Source organism: Leptodactylus fuscus, chromosome 7, assembly GCF_031893055.1.
Source record: "Leptodactylus fuscus isolate aLepFus1 chromosome 7, aLepFus1.hap2, whole genome shotgun sequence".
NCBI lineage: Eukaryota > Metazoa > Chordata > Amphibia > Anura > Leptodactylidae > Leptodactylus > Leptodactylus fuscus.
In genome coordinates this window covers 115,488,664-115,510,948 of record NC_134271.1, presented here as the reverse complement: position 1 = coordinate 115,510,948, position 22,285 = coordinate 115,488,664, and the positions used below count along the sequence as shown (strand labels likewise).

Here is a 22,285-nt window from a genome sequence, read left to right as displayed (position 1 = left end):
GGCCCAATTCTCCAATAACCAAAAAACTCCTCCTTCTACTTGACCACTTGTTTACCTCCCTGATTTCCCACCACCTCTCTGGTGTGGCACATGGTATGGGTAGAATTTCAGAAAAAAGTACTTTTGAATTCCATGCCTTCCGTATAAGGCATATAATCCAGAGATTAATTTTCAGGACCTTCTACCTACCTCTAACTCTGAGATCCAGGGCGTAACTACTGGGGCAGCAGCGATAGCAGCTACCACAGGACCCGGGACATTAGGGGGCCTGGCAGGAACCACTACCTCTGCTGATTTTTTATTTTTAATGGGCCATTACCTGCTGGAGTAACGGTGTCCCGCCTTTCCTATTTACGCCACTGCTAAGATCTATTGCCTGGTGTAACTGAAATTAGTACAAATGATGCATTATAATATAATGAATATCCCATTAAAGCTAATGAGCACCCAACATACATTGACTAATAGCTAGTTCTTGGCAGCCGGGACTGGAGGCATGCTCAAAGTTTCCTGTTCATTTGATAGGACTGGCAGCTGTTTTTTAACAGTACCAAGAATTATCCACAAGGTAAGCGAGATGCCTGTGGTGGTCACACGATAATCAAGGTCAAGTCAAGTTCAGCCCAATGCTTCCAAAACTCTGTGTCTCATTTAAAGGGAATGTGCTGTCTGAAATATGTATATTATTTAAAGGGATTTTCCGGTTTCAGCAAATAAATGTTATTGTATGTATAATGAAAAAATATACAACTTTCCAATATACTTTCTGTATCAGTTCATCAAGGATTTATAGATATCTGCTTGTTCTCATTGATTCTGCTTACTCCAATTGGATAAAAATCAGTCCATGGTCATGTGATATACAGTCCATGGTTATGTGATGTACAGTCCATGGTCATGTGATATACAGTCCATGGTTATGTGATGTACAGTCCATGGTCATGTGATATACAGTCCATGGTCATGTGATATACAGTCCATGGTCATGTGATATACAGTCCATGGTCATGTGATATACAGTCCATGGTCATGTGATATACAGTCCATGGTCATGTGATATACAGTCCATGGTCACGTGATGTACAGTCCATGGTTATGTGATATACAGTCCATGGTCATGTGATGGACACACAGGTGCAGATACTACCATCACAGGAAAGTAATCAGACATATATATTGTAATGAGCTGCTAATGACAGAAACCATTCATTGAAATCATGTTTTTCTTTTTAGTGGATAGTGCAGGGTTGAAAATATAGAAAGGCACCCCCCTCAAAAAAAAAGATACCCACTCAGCTATCTTTGATTGTATGATGCCATCTCCTCCGGTCGCCTCATGCAAGGTGCGCCCCTGTGGTAGTGACTATACATTACTTTCATACTGGTCACTGAAATACCACAACTCCCCTAAATTTACTGATTTCTACAGTTTACAATGAAGTTTATTGAGAGTGGAGGAGGGGAAGAAGAGATACAGTGATATGAGGCTGTCTACAGCAATAAATGAGTCATTTCAGTCAGAAAAAAGGTTGGATAGTAATTTCTGGAAGAGTTTTGTGAAAGAAGGGGAGAGCTGCCTTAAGTAGCTCTCTTTTTCACCCCTCATCTTTCCATAGACTTCTTTGAAGGTACATAAGTGGAGAAAAAGGTGTTTTTCTTAAAGTACAGTCATGGCCAAAAGTTTTGAGAATGATACAAATATTAATTTTTACAAAGTCTACTGCTTCAGTTTTTCTAATGGCAATTTGCATATACTCCAGAATGTTATAAAGAGTGATCAGCTTAACAGCAATTACTTGCAAAGTCAATATTTGCCTAGAAAATGAACTTTTATCCCCCAAAACACATTTCAACATCATTGCAGCCCTGCCTTAAAAGGACCAGCTAACATCGTTTCAGTGATTGCTCCATTAACACAGGTGTGGGTGTTGATGAGGACAGGGCTGGAGATCAATCTGTCATGATTAAGTAAGACACTTTAAAAGGAGGCTGGTGCTTGGCATCATTGTTTCTCTTCTGTTAACCATGGTTATCTCGAAAGAAACATGTGTAGTCATCATTGCACTGCACAAAAATTGTCTAACAGGGAAGAGTATTGCAGCTAGAAAGGTTGCACCTCAGTCAACAATCTATCGCATCATCAAGAACTTCAAGGAGAGAGGTTCCATTGTTGGCAAAAAAGGCTCCAGGGCGCCCAAGAAAGACCAGCAAGCGCCAGGACTGTCTCTTAAAAGTGTTTCAGTTGCAGGATCAGGCTACCAGCAGTGCAGAGCTTGCTGAGGAATGGCAGCAGACAGGTGTGAGTGCATCTGCACGCACTGTGAGGCGGAGACTCTTGGAGCAAGGTCTGGTCTCAAGGAGGGCAGCAAAGAAGCCACTTCTCTCCAGAAAAAACATCAGAGACAGACTGATATTCTGCAAAAGGTACAGGGAGTGGACTGCTGAGGACTGGGGTAAAGTCATTTTCTCTGATGAATCCCCTTTTCGATTGTTTGGGACATCTGGAAAACAGCTTATTCGGAGAAGACGAGGTGAGCGCTACCACCAGTCTTGTCTCATGCCAACTGTAAAGCATCCTGAAACCATTCATGTGTGGGATTGCTTCTCAGCCAAGGGAATCGGCTCTCTCACTGTCTTGCCTAAAAACACAGCCATGAATAAAGAATGGTACCAGAATGTTCTCCAAGATCAACTTCTCCCAACTGTCCAAGAGCAGTTTGGCGATCAACAATGCCTTTTCCAGCATGATGGAGCACCTTGCCATAAAGCAAAGGTGATAACTAAATGGCTCAGGGAAAAAACATAGAGATTTTGGGTCCATGGCCTGGAAACTCCCCAGATCTTAATCCCATTGAGAACTTGTGGTCAATCATCAAGAGACGGGTGGACAAACAAAAACCTACAAATTCTGACAAAATGCAAGCATTGATTGTGCAAGAATGGACGGCTATCAGTCAGGATTTGGCCCAGAAGTTGATTGAGAGCATGCCAGGGAGAATTGCAGAGGTCCTGAAGAAGAAGTGTCAACACTGCAAATATTGACTTGCTGCATTAACTCATTCTAACTGTCAATATAAGCTTTTGTTACTCATAATATGATTGCAATTATATTTCTGTATGTGATAAAAATATCTGATAAACACACATAAAAACCAGAGGGCAGCAGATCATGTGAAAATATAATATTTGTGTAATTCTCAAAACTTTTGGCCATGACTGTATATTACAAAGTTTGTTATCCTACACTATAGATTTATGTTTGCCATATGAATGGAGTGGCATCAAGCATACACTCTGTAGTTGAATTCATCAATTGCTATGAGTGGTCAGCCGGGACATGTGCCCCTGGTGATGGTTGTTTGGAGGGGGTCAACAAGCTACTTTTAAGCATTTAGATACAAGATGCATTTAGACTTTTTCCATTCATCATTATGGTCCTGAGCTGAGTTGAGCATGGTGATCAGCTATCTCCAGTTGTTTAGCACTGAATGGGTCAACATACCATATATGATGCAGGTGGATGGTGACAATGAACATTTCTTTACTGAAGATAATGTAACAGGAAGAGGTTTGGATTGAATTAAATATACATAAATGTACAATATATATTATAGTTTCTTACTACAGACCAAACCCTCAATTGATGGGGCTGGTTCTGAGATCTCATCCTTGCTTTAAAGCACCACCCTGTCTTGTGACAGCACTCCTATGTATTCCCTACTTTGTCTCTTTTTGTAGAGCACTTCTCTGTGCATTGTTTTATTAATATAGAAGCAGATAAAGTTGACTTTCTGTTTATGTTTCTGTGTATCACCCAACTATTATTTATGACAGCCGGGATGTGAACACAGTGGGAGGAAATAATCAGATCTACTTATCTTGCCCATTTACACCCTGAGTGATGTTCCTGACACCTGATGATAACTTGTTGAGACTGGAGGATGTGGACTTTGTATCTGTGATTTGTCTGATTATTTGGGCGCTGGAAACACTTGGTCCCTAATTAATGAATGCAATGTTCTATGCTGAGAAACACTACCCAATCTCCTAGAAACGCCTTAATTTGATTCCCCATGTAGAGATATAAATACTTGACCTACAGATGAATATGATATAGTCCAGGTAACATACTGTCCATATCTCCCAACAATTCCAGATTCAGCAGGACAGTTTGGGATTCAGGATGTTGTCCCGCTGTCTCAGATGACTGGAGGCTTCAATTCATCTGCATCCAGTTAAGGGGAACATTATACTTTGGGAGCCAAAAGGAGGGTATTATACTGTGTGGTCACATTGTGGTGACCATTATTCTGTGGGGCCACATTAAGGGGGCATTAAACTGTATGAGTCATATTAAGGGAGATATTATAATGTGGAGGCCACATTGAGGGAGATATTAAACTGTGAGGTCTAAATGTTGGGGTATTACATTGCAGGGACTGCAAGGGTACATTATACTTTGTGGGGACCACAAGGGGCCATGATAACAGGTCAGTGATACTACAGGAGGATTGTACTGTCTGGGGGCACAAAAGGACATGAATGAGACCGGGCAGAGCAAAAGTGGGTTTGATTTTGTCCCTCTTTTAGTCCTTTGAAAATTTGGAGTTATACTTGAACTATTCAGGCTGGAGATTATTTCTTTGGCTATCTTTCAGACTTTGTTTCCAGCCCCTGCTGGACATAGTAGGTGCATTCCACTTAGATAGAGGGACAGGCTATTCATGAACTTTAGGTGCTACAGTTTGCACGAGTGTTACATATGACCTGTCATTCCATTCAAATGGGGAAGACTTTAACCCTCTTCTCATGATGGGTAGCGGTCTTAGGGGTCAGACCCACATTGATCTAACCGTTATCCCCTATGCAGTCAGTAGCACTGTAAAGAGAATGATGAAAATCTGTCCAAACATGACAAAATATCCATGCAGATGTTTCCCCTTGATTTGAACTCTGGACCACAATACTGCAAGGCAACAGTGCTCACCATTGAGGCGTCTATGGCTGTTCCTGCAGTGCAGCTCTTCCCCATTCACTTTGATGTTGGTATTTTATTTTGTGCGGTTCCCCAGAATGTGCTCTTCTATTAGTGTTTGTCAATCGGTTACCAGCTGAGCCCTGTAAATACTGATTTAAAAGTAACATGATTTTATGCCACCATTGCCACTTTCCTAAAGTTGAAGGGAGGGACAGGCAAATTCACTATAATTTGGCCACGAAGCAGGGACTTCAGGGGTATGTGTCTAATTCACAAGGAGGCTTGCGCTTGGTCATGAATTAAGCGCATCCTCTGTTGCTGCAGGGTATATAAAGCCCAGCATACAATATGGCAGTCTTGATGAATCCCCTTCAATGTACAAGAAGGTGCTCAATATAGTGAACAGGCGGAGAATCAAAATCAAGGCCAAATTATTCATCACATGTCCTTTAGTCTTATAGCAGTGTCCAGGTAAAGCTAAAGTCTATTTTCTTCAAATGATTTTACAGAAATAGCGCCATTCTTGTCCATGAGTGTGTATGGTATTGCAACTCTGCCTGTTAGGGAATTTCTAGGACAGCAATTCCCCAGTAACTGTTTGAACCCTGGGACGGAACACAAGAGACAGTGAGCCCTAAGCTGAAGCCCCCAACTAACCCTTCCTATTGCCAGGCCCTATCCTACGTAATAGGCGGCAACCACGAGGACGTTCCCTTCCTGTATATGTGAAACACAAAACGGAGACAAGACGGACAACAACAAAGAGAGGTCAGCTAGCCAAGGGTCAGTAACAGTTGAGCGATGCTGTGCCAAATTGGAGTCCAAAGAATAGGCAGTGAGGAAAGCCAAAGGTCAAGCATAAGAATGCAAGCAAAAATAGTGACAGTAAGGAGCAAGTACGCACAAGGCAATAGCAAGCACTGGTGTGAATGAGAGTCAAGACTAAATAGGGAGGAAGAACCCGCCCCTGGAGTTGACAGGAAGGCAGGCTGTCAATCACACGAATAACACTTCATGAACAGAGGCAAACAAGGGCAGAAGACGGGTGTGGTGCAAATACAATCACAGAACTAGAGCCGTGTTCACACAGTGCAACCAAAAACTTTAAGCCAAGAACCAAACTGCACACGCCTTCTGCACCGCTGCATGCGAGCAGAGGGTGGTGTAGTGACCCGAACAGGCAGAGATGTTACACTGCTTCATTGAAGTGAAAGCTGCAATACCAGAAACACCCCATGGACAAGAGTGTCACTGTTTCTGAAAAACTAAAATGTAGACCTTTAATTCTAGTCAGTGCCTTTAATATGTTCTCTATAAACCTATAACATTTATAGTACAAACCCTCCAGGATAGTTTATAGGAGCCACAAACTTACAGCACATTAAGTTCTAAAGTAGCGGCACGCAGATAAATCTTCATTTTGCAGCTGTGTAGAGGTGCCAAAAAATATGATGTGGAAACATGACAGTGATAGCTTCATTAGGCGCACACAAAAGGACAAAGCGGGTCCCCTATGCATCCATTCAGTTGTATAGGATTAGTGTATACTGTCTGTTCAGAAAAGCCTGCGTCCTATTCTGTTGACGACAGTTTTTAAAAGGATGAATGCCTTCTGCTGAGACAGGAACAAGCCAGGGTGGGATTTGTTTTACATGTTAAAGCCGAACAAAAGAAAGAAAAAACTGAAAAAATTAAGGTAAAGCATTGCTGTAGCTACTGCGCTAGTCGTGGGCATATATGAATTCACCTTACATACATGCTGCAGAATCCAATAAGCACGTCTATATTCTGATGTCCACATGGTCACAATCCATTAATGACTGCGGTCCGGCCACTTTTCTGCTGTTTAACCACATTGTAGCCAAAAAAGGAATTATCGGGTTGGATTTATGCCTAGTGCACACTGAAGAGGCTGATTAGTAGTGGCATCCACCAAATCCTGTACGAAGCCATGCCTTTTATCCCTTCTGGGTTTTTCTGTGACCGAGTGATCCGGGAAAGAGATCGTCGCAATGGAGAAGGATCCCTCAACAAACCTCTCAGGTTCGAGGGGCAAGACTTTTTGGCTTTGAGAAAGGAATGCATCAGCAAGAAAAAACTCTTTGAAGATGATGTCTTCCCGGCCGGAGGACAGTCTCTGGGCTACAAAGAGTTTGGCCAGAAGGCAACCAAAGTAAAAAATATTGTATGGAAACGACCAAAGGTTGGAAGTAAATCTAATCTCATCGCTTTATGTATTAGCTGATGTTATCTTATTTTGACTCCTTTAGATCTAGATCATGCGTAGGGGTGGTGGATATATTTAGGGGTGTTTTATAGGTATTGTCTTAGAATATAAGAAACCGTTGACTATAATAGTTGTGGAATTAATGTCTATAGATCTAGATATATCATCTATATATCATCCCTTAATATTAACGATCATTGTGCATGACTATAAGTGTAGTAATATAATAAAAGTAAAATAAAGTATGATATAATAGGACCACTCCCTAAGGAGCATATATATATATATATATATATATATATATATATATATAGCCATGGTATACAATATTAGGGATTTAGTCAAAAAGGAAGCCACCGATAGTATAGACCTTCTTGCTCATATCTTGCTTTCTTTGCTACGTAAACATGTTAGAATAGACACAACCACTTGTATATATGTACAGGACATGTTATTCTTACTGTAACAGATTTAGGAATATAGATCCATATATGGGTATTACTCAAATCATATTGCAAATAGATGCCGGTAGGAACCATATAAAACAACAGAACTTACCAAGATGGTGCACACATCTGTGTATAGAACTTGAACTTATATTTCATAATGTGCAAGAGGCGTCATAAAAACGTAAAGATATCAGCATTTACAGATTTGGATGCCTACATCTATACATAGGGACATATAGATGAGTCCTGGATAACTTTTTCTCTTGATTCAAATATACTCAGATTAGTGGTGGCTTAAAAATAAACCCTTTGCATTACTCATCTGGGAATGTATCGAATCGAGAGGAAAGATAAGGATGGAAAGTGTAATTGAAGATGATCTTCTACGACTGGTCACCCCAGAACCTTAAGGTAGATAACCAACCAATGATGGTAGTAGGGGGAACTGTTGACCAGTCAGTGTATATTTCTCTTACTGAATTTTGGTGCCCGATTTAATTTCACGTATTAGGAAGATGACTCCAATGTGTGCTGGCAACCTCTTCTCCATACATCCCAGGGCAACCTCAACAATTCCAAAGAATGAAAACCCTTGTAAATAAACATATTATTTACATGCAATATAATATTACCTTTATTAATATAAATATACCATATATACTCGAGTATAAGCCAACCTGAATATAAGCCGACCCCCTAATTTTACCACAAAAACTGGGGAAACTTATTGACTTGAGTATAAGCCTAGGGGGGGAAATGCAGCAGCTACTGGAAAATGTAAAAAATTAAAATGGTCGGAGTTTTTGGGTGCAGTAGTAGCTGGGAAAGGTGGGGGGTGTTTTGGTTGTCTGTCTGCCCCTTCCATGAGCTTGAGGACTGGGGTTTTTTCCCCCCACTTGGAATTCAGCCTGGCTGAATATAGGGTATCTGCAGTGCTCCTATTAACCCCTTCCCGACGGAATAGAAGCACTGCAGATCCCCTATATTCAGTAGACCAGGCACTTTCAGACAGAGGGATACCTAATGTGTATGTGTTTCACAGTCATTTTCTACTTTTATATGTATTCTAGGGAAAGGAGGGATTTAGAACTTTTATTTACTTTTTTTATTATATTTTTTAAAGCTTTTTTTTTAACTATTTTATGGGAGATTCTATACATTACTATTGTGACTGGTCATAGACCCCACTCCCCCCCCCCAAAAAAAAATTATTATTATTATTTTTTGCTTGACTCAAGTATAAGCCGAGGCGGGCTTTTTCAGCACAAAAACTGTGCTTAAAAATTCGGCTTATACTCGAATATATACGGTAACTCAAAAATGACAACTAAAAACTACCCCCCAAATTGTAAAGATATAAAATAGTTTATAGTAGATGATTCCATGATGAAGAATTCTCTAATTAACATATAATTAGGGAATTAAAGACAATTTGTCAAAATCATTCATTTCCGAGGCTTAGTATATCTTAAATAACAAACTGGTGTTTGTGTGATTTACGTGGTGTTGCATATAGTAAAGTCCTCCATGAATGGAAATCTGCCAGAATCGGGGACAAAAAGTGGCCGCCTAGGGATAACACGTTCTTTCCTGGTGTTTTGTCTGCTGTGAATGCATTCCAAACTGATAAGCACATTTAGTAATTGGCTTTTCAATGAACTCTGGGAGACCTCCATTTTATCAACAATCTCATCAGAGCGATATACATAAAAACACAAAAAGTAGAGAAATTGGAGAAAACATACCTGATTGCTCTTGAACGATGAATATTATACAATGATGGCAATGTATGAGAAGAAAGAAATGAAGGAAAATGAAACGGGGTTGGAGTGAAATTTGTAGGATCGCCAAAAAAAGTATTCAATGTTTCCCTATAAGATCCCAGGGATGACCATGTGTCCCTCACAAATCTAGACACTGAGGTTGCAGTAAGTCCTATGTTTCATCAAACGTTACTGGGAAGCGAAGGCTTTAAGTGCCTTGAGCATGACATTTCCAATCCTGAAAAAGAGAAATATACATTGAGCAAAACTGTGTTCAGACCTGCCAGTTGGATCCCATTGATGGAGACTTCTAAGTCTCCTGGGTGACTAGTGAAGTTTGTCTCAAAAGATGGAAAACCAAGGCTGGGCACACACATTAGATTAATGACAGTGAAAATTAATGACTTTGGCACAATTCCATTGACCAGCTGAAATGTATGGCTGCTTCCCAACAGTCCCCCAATGGTAGATGTCAAGGGAAAGAAAAATGGGCGCCTTGGACTAATTGTCTGACATCTTTCTTATGGTGTGAAGTCTTAAACTAAACACTATTTTCAAAATGAGAATATATAAAGGATTTCTGAAATGGCTATAGTATTTTTGGCTAACATTGCGTTTCTTCTTTATTTCTTATGCACCCTAAAATGTTATTTGCTTTTGCGGCTACTGCTTAGCATTGAATACTGTGGGGAAGGTAGCTCAGTAGTATCGATGGTGTGGACCCAACCAATCAGAGACAGGGACACAATATCTGGTGCAAACAGGTTTATTTGAAAAAAAAATAGAAAAATAAAATAAACCTTCACTTCAGGTACAAAAACGTCACACAAAAACCTGCTCGTCCGAGCACTAAACAGGACAAAACTATACATGAAGCTTACTACCAAGCACACCAACAAACAGATAATGCAGTTAGGTCTTACCAGTCTCTCAGTATTGCAGGACAGACCCAAGTGCCTCCTCTTGCTCCCAGGATCTGCCCTGAAGAGCAGGCTCTGCAGCTTTTTCTGGCTCAGTAACAAGCCTATGACCCACACCTGGAGCTGAGGCCTACACATAGGTCAGAATCCTGGGAGAGATATACTGTGATACCAGCACTCTGCCTATCACCTTCTCACAATACTTATTGCTGGTTAACTTATTGATGACCAGTATCCCCAAGCAGTGGCGTAACTATGAATGGCGGGGCCCCGTGGCGAACTTTTGACATGGGGCCCCCCTGACACCGAAGATCTCGACCGAGTGCCTCCTACGCATTCCTGCGCGCTCTATTATGTTCCATAGTGGCCCCTGCACACAGTATTATCCCCAATAGTGGCCCCTGCACACAGTATTATGTCCCATAGTGGCCCCTGCACACAGTATTATACCCAATAGTGGCCCCTGCACACAGTATTATGTCCCATAGTGGCCCCTGCACACAGTATTATACCCAATAGTGGCCCCTGCACACAGTATTATACCCAATAGTGGCCCCTGTACACAGTGTTATACCCAATAGTGGCCCCTGCACACAGTATTATGTCCCATAGTGGCCCCTACAGGACTAAATACTGTCACGTCACCCGCTGACCGCTATACCAGGACAAATTGTGGATAAAAAATCTGGTCCTGTGCATTACAATTTAGTAACTCCATGTGCCTCACATTAATAGCAGTTAACCCCATCATCTCCCTCACATTAACCCCTGTGTGCCTCACCATAAGAGTTACTGATATGTGAGAGACATGGAGGTAATAATAAAGTATCTTCATTATTATTACCCCCATATGTCTCACATATCAGTAACTCTTATGGTGAGGCACACAGGGTTTATTGTGAGGGAGATGATGGGGTTAACTGCTATTACTATGAGGCACATGGAGTTACTAAAACACAAGTAATCACCCCATATGCCTGACATTAATAAGTAACCCCAGTACGTACCTGTGTAGCTTTAGTTTCACTTTCCTTCTTCCTTTCTTCCTCCAGTGCAGGACGGCAGGAGCTCGGCAGGGATAAGCCCCGCCTCCTCCTCTCATTGGTGGGCAGAGGACAGCAGAGAAAGGGAGGGGGGAGAGAGGGAGAGCGTCCTGAAGAGCTGACAGGAGCCAGACCTGCAGCTCCTGTGTCTCAGCCGTTGCTGCAGCTTCGGGGGCCCCTGTTGGTGGAAAGTATTCCACCACAGGGGTCCCGATCATTATACTCGGGGGTCCGAAAAGACCTCCGAGAATAATGATAGCAGCGGTAGCAGCTGTCACCGGGCCCCTGATGTCCCGGGCCCTGTGGCAGCTGCTACCGCTGCTATGGTGGTAGTTACGCCACTGTCCCCAAGCCCATCATGTGCCCATCATATTGCCCCAACTGCAGTATGTGACACCAGAAAATGACCTATCTGTAATCAATTTTTGTTATGTTAAAGGGGTTATCACGAATTATGAAAGTTTCTCAGGCCCTGACATCAGCCGCCAGGTCAGTGGCCATGCTGCAGCTCAGTCCCAATGAAAAGGTCTGAGCTGCAATACCAAGTACACCCACTATACAATATGTTGTGCTTGGTAGAACATGCCCTGGTAATCCATATTGTGGCCCTTTTAAACTGAATTTTAAAACTTTTTAAAACATTCTTTAATTTTCTAAGTCACTCTTCTAACAAAATCTTAAAATCCTGAAGCTTTATCTCTGGTCTCTTAATAGACTGACACTTAAGAGAACACACCATTAAATTTTCATCGCAAGCAGGGTCGCAATGACAGTTAACACCTATATATAGATAAAACAGGATTCACCATTCACAATAGATGATGGTCACAGCTCACCTCTCCCCCTCCTTGAATAAGTACCTTGGCACAGGCCATTGTTACCAAGAGCCTAGTTTAGTTCTCTTTAGTACATGGCTTATCTGAGTGTATTTTACTAATGAAGAGGGTTTATATGATCTATTTTTGGAATTTGCTCTTTTGCTGCCATGTGATGCAGATACTATATTATTTCTCTTGTTTTACAACATAAGAAAGTGTCTGATCTGCATAGGTGAGCTACTGTGCCTGTGTGAGCGCCGAGGACAACAAGGGCTGAGGTCCCCGTATTTTATCATTTGCTTTGTTTACAGCTACTAGTCCAAAAAAACCATAAAGTGAACGTGTGAGATTAAACCTGGTGTCTGATCTGTGGGCAGCAAGTGTTAGTGTACAAGGAGCAACAAGGGTGATATATATATTTTTGGAGAAAAGATTTAGCAACTAGTATTTAATTCATCTATATCCTTGCTTGTTCTGGGCTTCAGTGGATTCTATCATTATAATTAGAGATGAGCGAGTAGTATTCGATCGAGTAGGTATTCGATCAAATACTACAGTATTCGAAATACTCGTACTCGATCGAGTACCACTCGCTATTCGAATGGAAAAGTTCGATGCAGAACCAGCATTGATTGGCCGAATGCTATACAGTCGGCCAATCAACGCTGGTTCTTCTCCTACCTTTAGAAGTCTTCTCCGTGCAGCTTCCCTGCGGCGTCTTCCGGCTCTGAATTCACTCTGCCAGGCATCGGGCCTGGGCAGAGCCAACTGAGCATGTCCGCACTACAAGCGGGCATGCGTCGTCGGCTCTGCCCAGGCTCGATGCCTGGCAGAGTGAATTCAGAGCCGGAAGATGCCGCAGGGAAGCTGCACGGAGAAGACTTCTCGGAGGATCCAGCCCGACCCTCACTCGTGGACTTGGTAAGTATAATTTGATCGAATGTTGCCTACCCCTGAAACGAGCATTTTCCCCCCATAGAGTATAATAGGGTTCGATATTCGATTCGATCAAGCTGTTTCTGAAATGCTGTACCAACTGCAACTACCCTCGGGTGACCTGTAATGATTTTACCAAAGAAGAATAAAGGTTAAATTGTATCCCTTTGTCTGGTGGATGTTGGATTTCTGTTCTTCATTTCCATTTGATTCGATTCGAGTAGTCGAATATTGAGGGGCTACTCGAAACGAATATCGAATCACGAACATTTTACTGTTCGCTCATCTCTAATTATAATCACTTTTTAAACTAAGAACATGTCGAAATAGCCTTAAGTAAGGCTATTCTTCTCTTACCTTTCTTTTTCAATCCATTTCTGAGAAATGTATTTCTTCCACATGTAAATGAGATTTGCAGACAGCACAGTTGGCGTCCCCTCTTTTGTCCGAAAACTCTCCAGAGATGCCTCCATCTTCTTCTCCTGACCACCTCTTCGTCCTCATCTTCAGTTGAAAGCACTGACTGAGCATGTCCATTGGCAATTTTCCTGTGGCCAAATGGGCTCTCATGTAAGAAGCCACAGGAAAATGGCTGATGGACATGCGCAGTTGGCGCTTTCAGCTGAAGATGTGGTGAGTAGGCAGTCAGCAGAAGAAGATGGAGGCGTCACTGGAGAGTTTTCAGACAGGGGATGCCCCCAGTGCTGTCTGAGTAAAGGGGAATACCCCCTGTTCTGTCTGAAAACTCATTTACATAAGGAAGCAATAAGAAATATCTCAGGAACGGCGGCGTGGATCAGAATAATAAAGGTAAGAGAAGAATAGTCTACCATAAAGGTATTCCGACGTGTTCTTAGTTTAAAAAAGGCATTCTAATGATAGAATCGCGTTAAAAGTCCAGTGTGCGGTCCAATTTAGTGATTGACAGCTATGTTTGTAAACATAGTGATACAGGGATATGTGTTAGTCACTGAGTCACTCCAACCAGCTCGAGTGGGTATTTTTAGTTACTAAGTTGTACTTTGTGGCTGACGAACCCCAAAAGTTTTGGATTTGGCCAAGCCAATGTGTGGGGGCTAAAAAAAGAAGGCAATATTATGTGTGGGGGCCTCAAAATGGATAATATACTGTGTGGGAGCCAAAAAGAATATTGCAATATTATGTGTGGGAGGCAGTAAGGGGGCAGTTTACTATTTGGGGACTAGTAAAGGGGGCGTTATACTGGGGGGTAATATAGGTTTTGTCATACTGTTTGGGCCTAATAAAGGGTGTAATATACTGTGGGGATCAGAAAAGTGGGTGTTATACTGTGAGGGGGTCACTAAAGGGGATAATATACTGTTGGGGCCAGTAAAGGTGGCATTATTCTATGTGTGGGCTAAATAAGGGGATTTTATGATCTGCATAATCTGCAGATGGGAGGGGTATGACCTACAATTTTAATTTGGGGACCCCATCACAGAACCAAAGACTGAAGGGTTGTTTTGGGGTATTTTTGGTGGGGGGCGCTTTTCTATAGGTCGCCTCTGGCAGCAGATAGACTAGGTCCACTCCTGCCTATGCCTAGGACCATTCTGTAAAGCAAATCAATAAATGAGGTTGAAAGAGCAGAAAACAAGCTCACGCCATATAACCGCCCCCATAATTGTGTATAAAAAAACAATATAAATTCTACAGTCAGAAAATAAAAGAAGATTACAAGAAAGTCATGTATTTTACTATCTTGTCTTAATAAACTTAAAAAATTGGTGACATATTCCCAGTAATAATTGTCTGCGCGTGTTTAATGGCGCAGGAAACAAGCACATGTACATCTTGAGAGATGAGACAACTGTGACTAATGCCAGCACTCTAAAGCATTTCACCAGCTGACTTGTCACATTTGGAAGCACGCCATAGACCTGTCTGCTTTCAAAGACTTTCTGTAAAAGATCTTTACCCTAATGTAACTTTGCCCTACGTAGAAATAAGGAACCACACTTAAGTTTTCACTTTCTGTCAAGTCGATTTTACTAAGCAGTTTCTGGGAAAAGCTAATAACAACCAGTTGTCACAAAGTTATCACTTATTTCAGCCTGACCAGGGTGGATCCTAAGGGGTGTTAGCTTGGTCATTTGCCTGTGGCCCCTGTTTACAAGGGGGGCCCCAATTAAAGCAACCCTAATAGCAAGCTACTGTATAATTATCTAGTATTATTCAGCATTATGTGAACTGAATTGTAGTATATGTGTTATGGAATTGCTAGGACAGCAATTCCCCAGTAGCTGCTGGAAACCCTGGGGCGGGGCACAAGAGACAGTGAGCCCTAAGCTGAAGCCCCCTACTGTCCCTTCCTATTGCCAGGCCCTATCCTACGTAATAGGCAGCAACTCAAAGACGATCCCTTCCTATATATGTGATACACAAAACGCAGACAAGACGAACAACAACAAAGGGAGGTCAGCTAGCCAAGGGTCAGTAACAGTCGAGCAATGCAGTGCCAAATCGGAGTCCAAAATAATAGTCAGTAGGGAAAGCCAGAGGTCAAGGATTAGAATACAAGTAATAACAGCGACAGAAAAAAGCAAGTACGCACAAGGCAATAGCAAGCACCAGTGTGAATGTGAGCCAAGCTTGAATAGGGAGGAAGAACCCGCCCTGAAGTTAACATGTAGATAGGCTGTCAATCACACAAATGAACCACTTCATAAACAGAGGCAAACAAGGGCAGAAGACGGGTGTGGTGGAAATTCAATCACAGAACTAGAGCCGTGTTCACACAGTGCAACCAAAAACTTTAAGCAAAGAACCAACTGCACACACCTCCTGCGCCGCCGCATGCGAGCAGAGGGTGGTGCAGTGACCCGAACAGGCAGAGATGTTACAATATGCTTATATCATATAGATAACATATGGCAGTATTATTTGGCACAATTTCCTGGTACACTACACTACAACCAATCCATGGCCTTTGCTCATGGCTGATCTTTTACAAAGACCATGTCAAGGTTTTTGATGTGCTTTAGGGGAAATCTGTGCAGGCCGCTCAGATTCAACAACCCGGCTTTTTTCGTGGGAACATTGTCATGATGGAATAGGAAACACCTTAGGTTTTCTCTGCCATCCTTCAAGCTATAAGAGCCATCATTACATCCACTATTGACAATAGATGATGCCACAACTTATCTACTCCAGACTATTGTAGCCGACGAATGTGGGCTGACAAGTTTATAGGAAGCAGCGACTCCTATACAACGAATAGACCATGTGATTGTTTTCAGCAGTATTTGCAAATTGTGCCAATATGTGAGATGTGATGGTGATATTTCTTTGTTTCTTTGTGTAAAGACTGGTATAGAAGCCACTTACAAGCGAAGTTTGGGCTGCACCCATCCCTGCTGCCCCACCTGTGAGCATCGCACTGCTTGTAAATCTCACTCCTCTGAAATATACTATTGTGTTGTCTGAATAAATCATTGTCGTAGCTAAGGAAGACTGATTCTACTTCTGGGGAATCTCCAGTACAAACAATCCATGGAACTGCATGGTGTAGTATTAGGAGTTCTGTTCAATGGAAGGCCAACCAAAATGTAAGAAATCAGAGAATTATTTCTCGTATTATGGATTACCCACTTAGTGATGAGATGATCTCCTGTTATCCAACAAATCCAGCAAATCCATACCATTTTGTATTTCTGACTGATCACTCCAAAGAACTTTTTCCCCAAATCTAAAGCCCAGTACAGTTGCCAATGCGTAGTGTCATTGCCAACTCCCCCAATTTGCCAGAACAGTCACAAAGTTTCAGAAACAGTCTCAGCAAATTTGGGCAAATTCCAGACCAGAAAGGACATGGCATACAAAAACCTGCCCAAAGTCAGCAGTTCCAATTGGTTTAGGGGCACGCTGGAGTTGGCTGGCATCTTGGTCATGGAACACTATACAAAATGTTCCCATAAAATAGCTTAAGGCTAAGGCCCCACTGGGCGGAAATGCATCGTTTTTGGGCATTGCCGGAAAAAAAACGCTGGGTTTTATAGTACCAGCGTAGTGAATACAATTTTGTCTAATCCTAGCCCCACACTGTGGAAAAAAAATGCTGCGGAAAAGCTGCATTTTTCAAAAACGTTTGCGTTTTTGAAAAACGCAGCATGTCAATTACAGTTGCGGAAATGCTGAGTTTTTTACTCCATAGATTTCTATGGAGAATGTGAAAACCACAGCAAAAACACAGCATGATAAATGTGTTGCAGAAACTCCACAGAAACGCTGCGGTAAAGCATCAAAATCTGCAGACAAAATCTCACTGTTTTGCTTGGTTGAGGCTAATGTCCTACGAGCAAGAACAACCGCAGCATCAACGCATTGCGGTTCTTCCCGCAGCGCTTTGAACAGAAAGTTCACAGAGTTTTCCTCCGCGGACTTCCAGTTATAATTATACTATGGGAAAGCCGACGACAGGCTGCGATTTTCAAAACCGCAATGGATTTGGAAATCGCCGCGTGTCTGCACTGCGATTTTTCTGCAAAATGGGCATGGGATTCAAATTAATCCCATCCACTTTGCAAGTATTATAAAGCGCTGCGATTTTTCCCATGGTGTTTCTGCCACGGCCAAACCGCAACGTTTCTGCCCGTGCGGCCCCGGCATAGGATCGTAATTCCTTAGGATTTTCAACATAGCCTTACAATTACCTTTTTTGCACATGAGAAACTCGAGGAAAAACGCAATGACAAACTGAACAGAAAACTCATTTTAATTTCCGCAGCACAAAACTGAATAACATGATGAAAAACGCATGTACATGCGCGTTTTTTTCCACAACAGAAAACGCAGCGTTTTCTCTGCAGTTTTTTACGCTGCATTTTTTTGCTGCGTTTCCGACCAGTGGGGCCTTAGCCTTAGGCCCATGTAGTGTAATGCAGCAAAAATAAAAATTGTATTCTTTTATGCAGCATTTTTCATTGCATTTTTTTCAGAGTTTTCCTCTGCGGACTTTCTGCCCTTATTATACCTATATGTAAAACCCCAGCATTTCGGCAGGTATAACTGTTAGGCTGCTTTCACACGGAGTTAACACTCCGCTCATTCTGACACGTAAACACGTTCAGAGTGAGCGCAGTAAAACAGAATCCCATTGAGTTCAATGGGTTCGGGCTTACGCGTGCTACACATTGAACTCAATGGGAGGCTTTTTTACCTATTGCTTTCAATGTGATACGCGCATCAGCCTTAGGTCTATTGTTGGTACCAGTAGTAATACAAGCTAATAAATGGGGAGTTTGTGAGTTTGTATGGTCTAGCACTATGAAGGTGAACTACTGGTGTTCTTAGACCTTACAGCTTTACCTGAGCAGTTGCAGCAAAGCATTACATTTTTGGAGTCTAAGGGTCCATTCACATGGAAGAAAATGGTGAGGAATTTGGTGTGAAATTTCTGCTAACAGTAAAGGGAACCCATTGAAGTCAATGGGAGGCTTTTCTTTCAGCACTGAAATTCCACACCAAATTCCTCACTATTTTCTGCCGTGTGAATGAAGCCTTATAATGACCCTTTACTGTATGCTATGGACTATAGAAATATACAAAATTTTCATCTCACCCTAGCACCTCAAGTGAAGACGAAAACTCTATGATTAGAGAAGTTTACATTTCTGACATTATTTCCTTTCATTTGCTTAAACTGTTATTTAGAAGAAGGTAGATGCAGCTCAGCCCCATCCACTTGAATGAGACTGAGCTGTAAAGAGGACACATAACAAATGAATCTGACCTCTCTGGCCTGAAAAGTGGCAGCAGCGCTCACCCAAGTGTTGCTGCTGCTTTGAGCAGTTGATGTGTTGGGGTCCTGGGTGTTAGACCCCCTCCAGTTAAATATTGATGACCTATCCTAAGCACAAAGTGGAGCTCTTAAGAGAGCAAAAAATGAGAAATGAAGCTCCAGGCTGTCCATCTTGGGAGTGTGCCGCAGGGTTCAGCATACACTCAGCTCTGTTACATCTCTGATACAGCAGAGCTGAGTGTGCAGCAGGGTTCAACGCACACTCAGCTCTGCTACATCTCTGATGCAGCAGAGCTGAGTGTGCAGCAGGGTTCAGCGCATCTCTGATGCAGCAGAGCTGAGTGTGCAGCAGGGTTCAGCGCATCTCTGATGCAGCAGAGCTGAGTGTGCAGCAGGGTTCAGCGGTTCTCCGGTGTAGCAGCAGTTCTCTGCTGTAGCAATGCTGGCCGGAGTAGCCAAGCTGAGCGCACGGCCAGCTCTGCTTCATCTCTGGTGTAGCAGTGCTGGCCGTGCGCTCCGCTCGGCTGCATCTCCGGAGTGTGCTCAGCACTGCTACATCTCGGCATAGGAATGCATTGACCAGCGTTGTTTGGCCAAATTCCATACAGAGTACAGCATTCGGCCAATCAATGCTGGTTCTGCCGGGGGAGGCAGAGTCTAAGATCGGTCCAGAGCAGTCTCCATTCTGGTCCAATCTTAGACTCCGCCTCCTCACAGACGAGCCTCCGGCAGAACCAGCATTGATTGGCCGAATGCTGTACTCTGTATGGCATTTGGCCAATCAACACTGGTCAATGCATTCCTATGGGAAAAAGTCAGCTCATGCATATCGCAAGCTGACAGGGATCCCGACCAGATAGAGCCCCAAAGAGCTGTGTGAGTAACATTCCCCCCTAAATAATGGTAATCCCTAGCTAACCCTGCCTGTACATCTATCCCTGTATCACGGTCACATAGTTCACAGTCTCAAATTAACCGAATGTTAAATCCACCATTCATATAAATTGGAGGTCGCCTGATTTCAGCAACCAATTACTTTTTCCGATTTTTTTTCGGTGCCTCCGTTGTCGTAGTTCGTATCCCACCTCCCCTGCGCAGTTATTGGTGCAAAAAAAGCGCCAGGCAAGGTGGGAGGGGATACGAATTTTTAGTGCATTTGCCTCGTGGTATTCAATTGGAATCGAATACCTCGAACGGCCTGATATTCAATCGAATATCTAATCGATCGAACATTGTTCGCTCATCTCTAGTGGACACCATGATGGAAATCCAAGATCTAACAATCTTGATAGTCAATGGGATTTTTTCTGAGACAATAACTCTGAATACTGATCAGTGACACTTATTTCTGTTCTTTTTTTTAGGAAATATGTGAAAATCCACAGTTTATAATAGGAGGAGCTAACAGAACGGATATCTGTCAAGGAGATTTGGGTAAGGCAATCTGTTTTTTTTGTTAGGGGCGAGACAGTGGGGTATAAATATAAAACATAATAAAGACTTGTAGTATAGTATGTGCACACAGATAGGGCTATATCACCTAGTGCCATGATAGCGAACCTATGGCACGGGTGCCAGAGGTGGCACTCAGAGCCCTCTCTTTGGGCACCCATCCGTGGAGCAGATGGTACTGTGTGGTGTCCACCATGGAGGAAATTGTACTGTGTAGGGGCCACTGTGGAGCTGATTGTACTGTGTGGGGGTGACTGTGAAGCAGATTGTACTGTGTGGGGGTCACTGTGGAGCAGATTGTACTGTGTGGGGGTCACTGTGGAGCTGATTGTACTGTGTGGGGGTCACAGTGGAGCAGAAAGCTCTATAAAGCCCCATTCATATGACCATATTTTGCAGGTCTGTAATTGTGTGCAATTGTGTATCCGCACAGTATTAAGGTTAAATTGCCTTGTTGGCACTTTGTGATAAATTAGTGGGTTTTGGGTTGCAGTTTGGGCACTCGGACTCTAAAAGGTTCGCCATCACTGACCTAGTGTATGTATAAAAGTGAAAAATAAGCCAAACAGTATGCACAGAGTTGTCACTTTCTAGCACTGCTCAGCACATCACAAGAGCATTAACCATAGACCAAGGACCAAACTTTGCCAGGCCACCATCTTACTAATGCTCCCTGCCATTACTATACCACCATTGGAACAGTTAAACATTCCTTCTAGCAGCCAGTGAAAACATCTTTACTCAAGTTGCAGATGACACCTTCAGGTCACTTGGGCCTTGCTTGGTATAAATAGTTTGTCTTGTAGAGGGCACCTGGTGATACTTATGTCATGTCTATGGCTCAAAATAAACAAGTGAAACAAGCTGACTCTGATATGTATATTGTATAATAGATAATGGATTGATAATAGATCTAGCCATGTATCAATGATTCAGAGTAACTAAACTTTAACAAAGAAAAAAAAAATTCATTTAAGAACCTTTTTGCAGTGAAACAATCCATCCACATTTCTGCCACATTTCTGCCACATTTCATAAGTAATAATAATAGTGTTTATATAGCGCCAACATATTCCACAGCACTGTACAAATCAGAGGGTTCAAGGACAGACAAAATGAGACATTACAGAGTAATAATTCAGTTCACACAATAGGAACTAGGTAGATCTATGAGGTACAGGGGTGGCACAAGAAGTGGCAGGGGCGATATAGGAGGTAGCATTGCATATACGGTGGACAGACATAATGTGGGGAGCGTGAACAGAGTAGAGTCAGTTTTAGGGAGCGTAACTGCAGAAGGATTTAGATTAAGAAATGTGAAAGACCTGCCTGAAGAGATGTGTCTGTAGGATGCGCTTGAAACTGTGGAGTTGTTAGTAGTTAATCTGATTGCCCGGGGTTGAGTATTCCAGAGAAGTGGTGCAACATAGATAAACCGTGGAGACGGGAGGTTCTGATAATAGAGGATGTTAGTCTTAAATCATTGGCTAAACAGAGAGCATGGGCTGGGTTGTAGAGATAGATGAAGGAAAATGTAGGGAGGTGCAGCATTGTGGAGAGCCTTGTGGATGAGGGTGATAACTTTATATTGTATTCTAGGCAGTCAATGTAGTGACTGGCACAGACCAGAGGCAACGCTGTAGCGTCTGGACTGATAGATGAGCCTGGCCGCTGCATTCAGGATAGATTGTAGAGGGGAGAGTTTACTAAGGGGAAGACCGATGTATAGTAGGTGGAGGGATCAATGCAGCCGCGGGATAAGACAATTATTTCCTGATAGAACAAAATAATGCGGCGTATACGATCTAGGCTCCCATTGAAATCAATGGGAGCTTTTACTGCGCTCAAAATCTCACACGCCGTATACGTGCCAGGTCACGCGGCACGTTACTCCGTGTGAAAGGACCCTAAGTCTGAAAGTGGCCAACCCCTTTTAAT

At 42.5% G+C, this 22,285-nt stretch overlaps 1 protein-coding gene across 2 annotated transcripts in view; it reads left to right on the top strand.

Moving 5' to 3' along the window:
- CAPN3 (calpain 3) overlaps positions 1-22,285 on the top strand; it is an 86,208-nt gene that overhangs the window by 7,284 nt on the left and 56,639 nt on the right. For both annotated transcript variants that reach the window (XM_075282920.1, XM_075282919.1), the window contains exon 2: positions 20,260-20,329. In XM_075282920.1, coding sequence (XP_075139021.1) covers positions 20,260-20,329 — 70 coding nt within the window. The remainder of the gene's footprint in view (positions 1-20,259; positions 20,330-22,285) is intronic.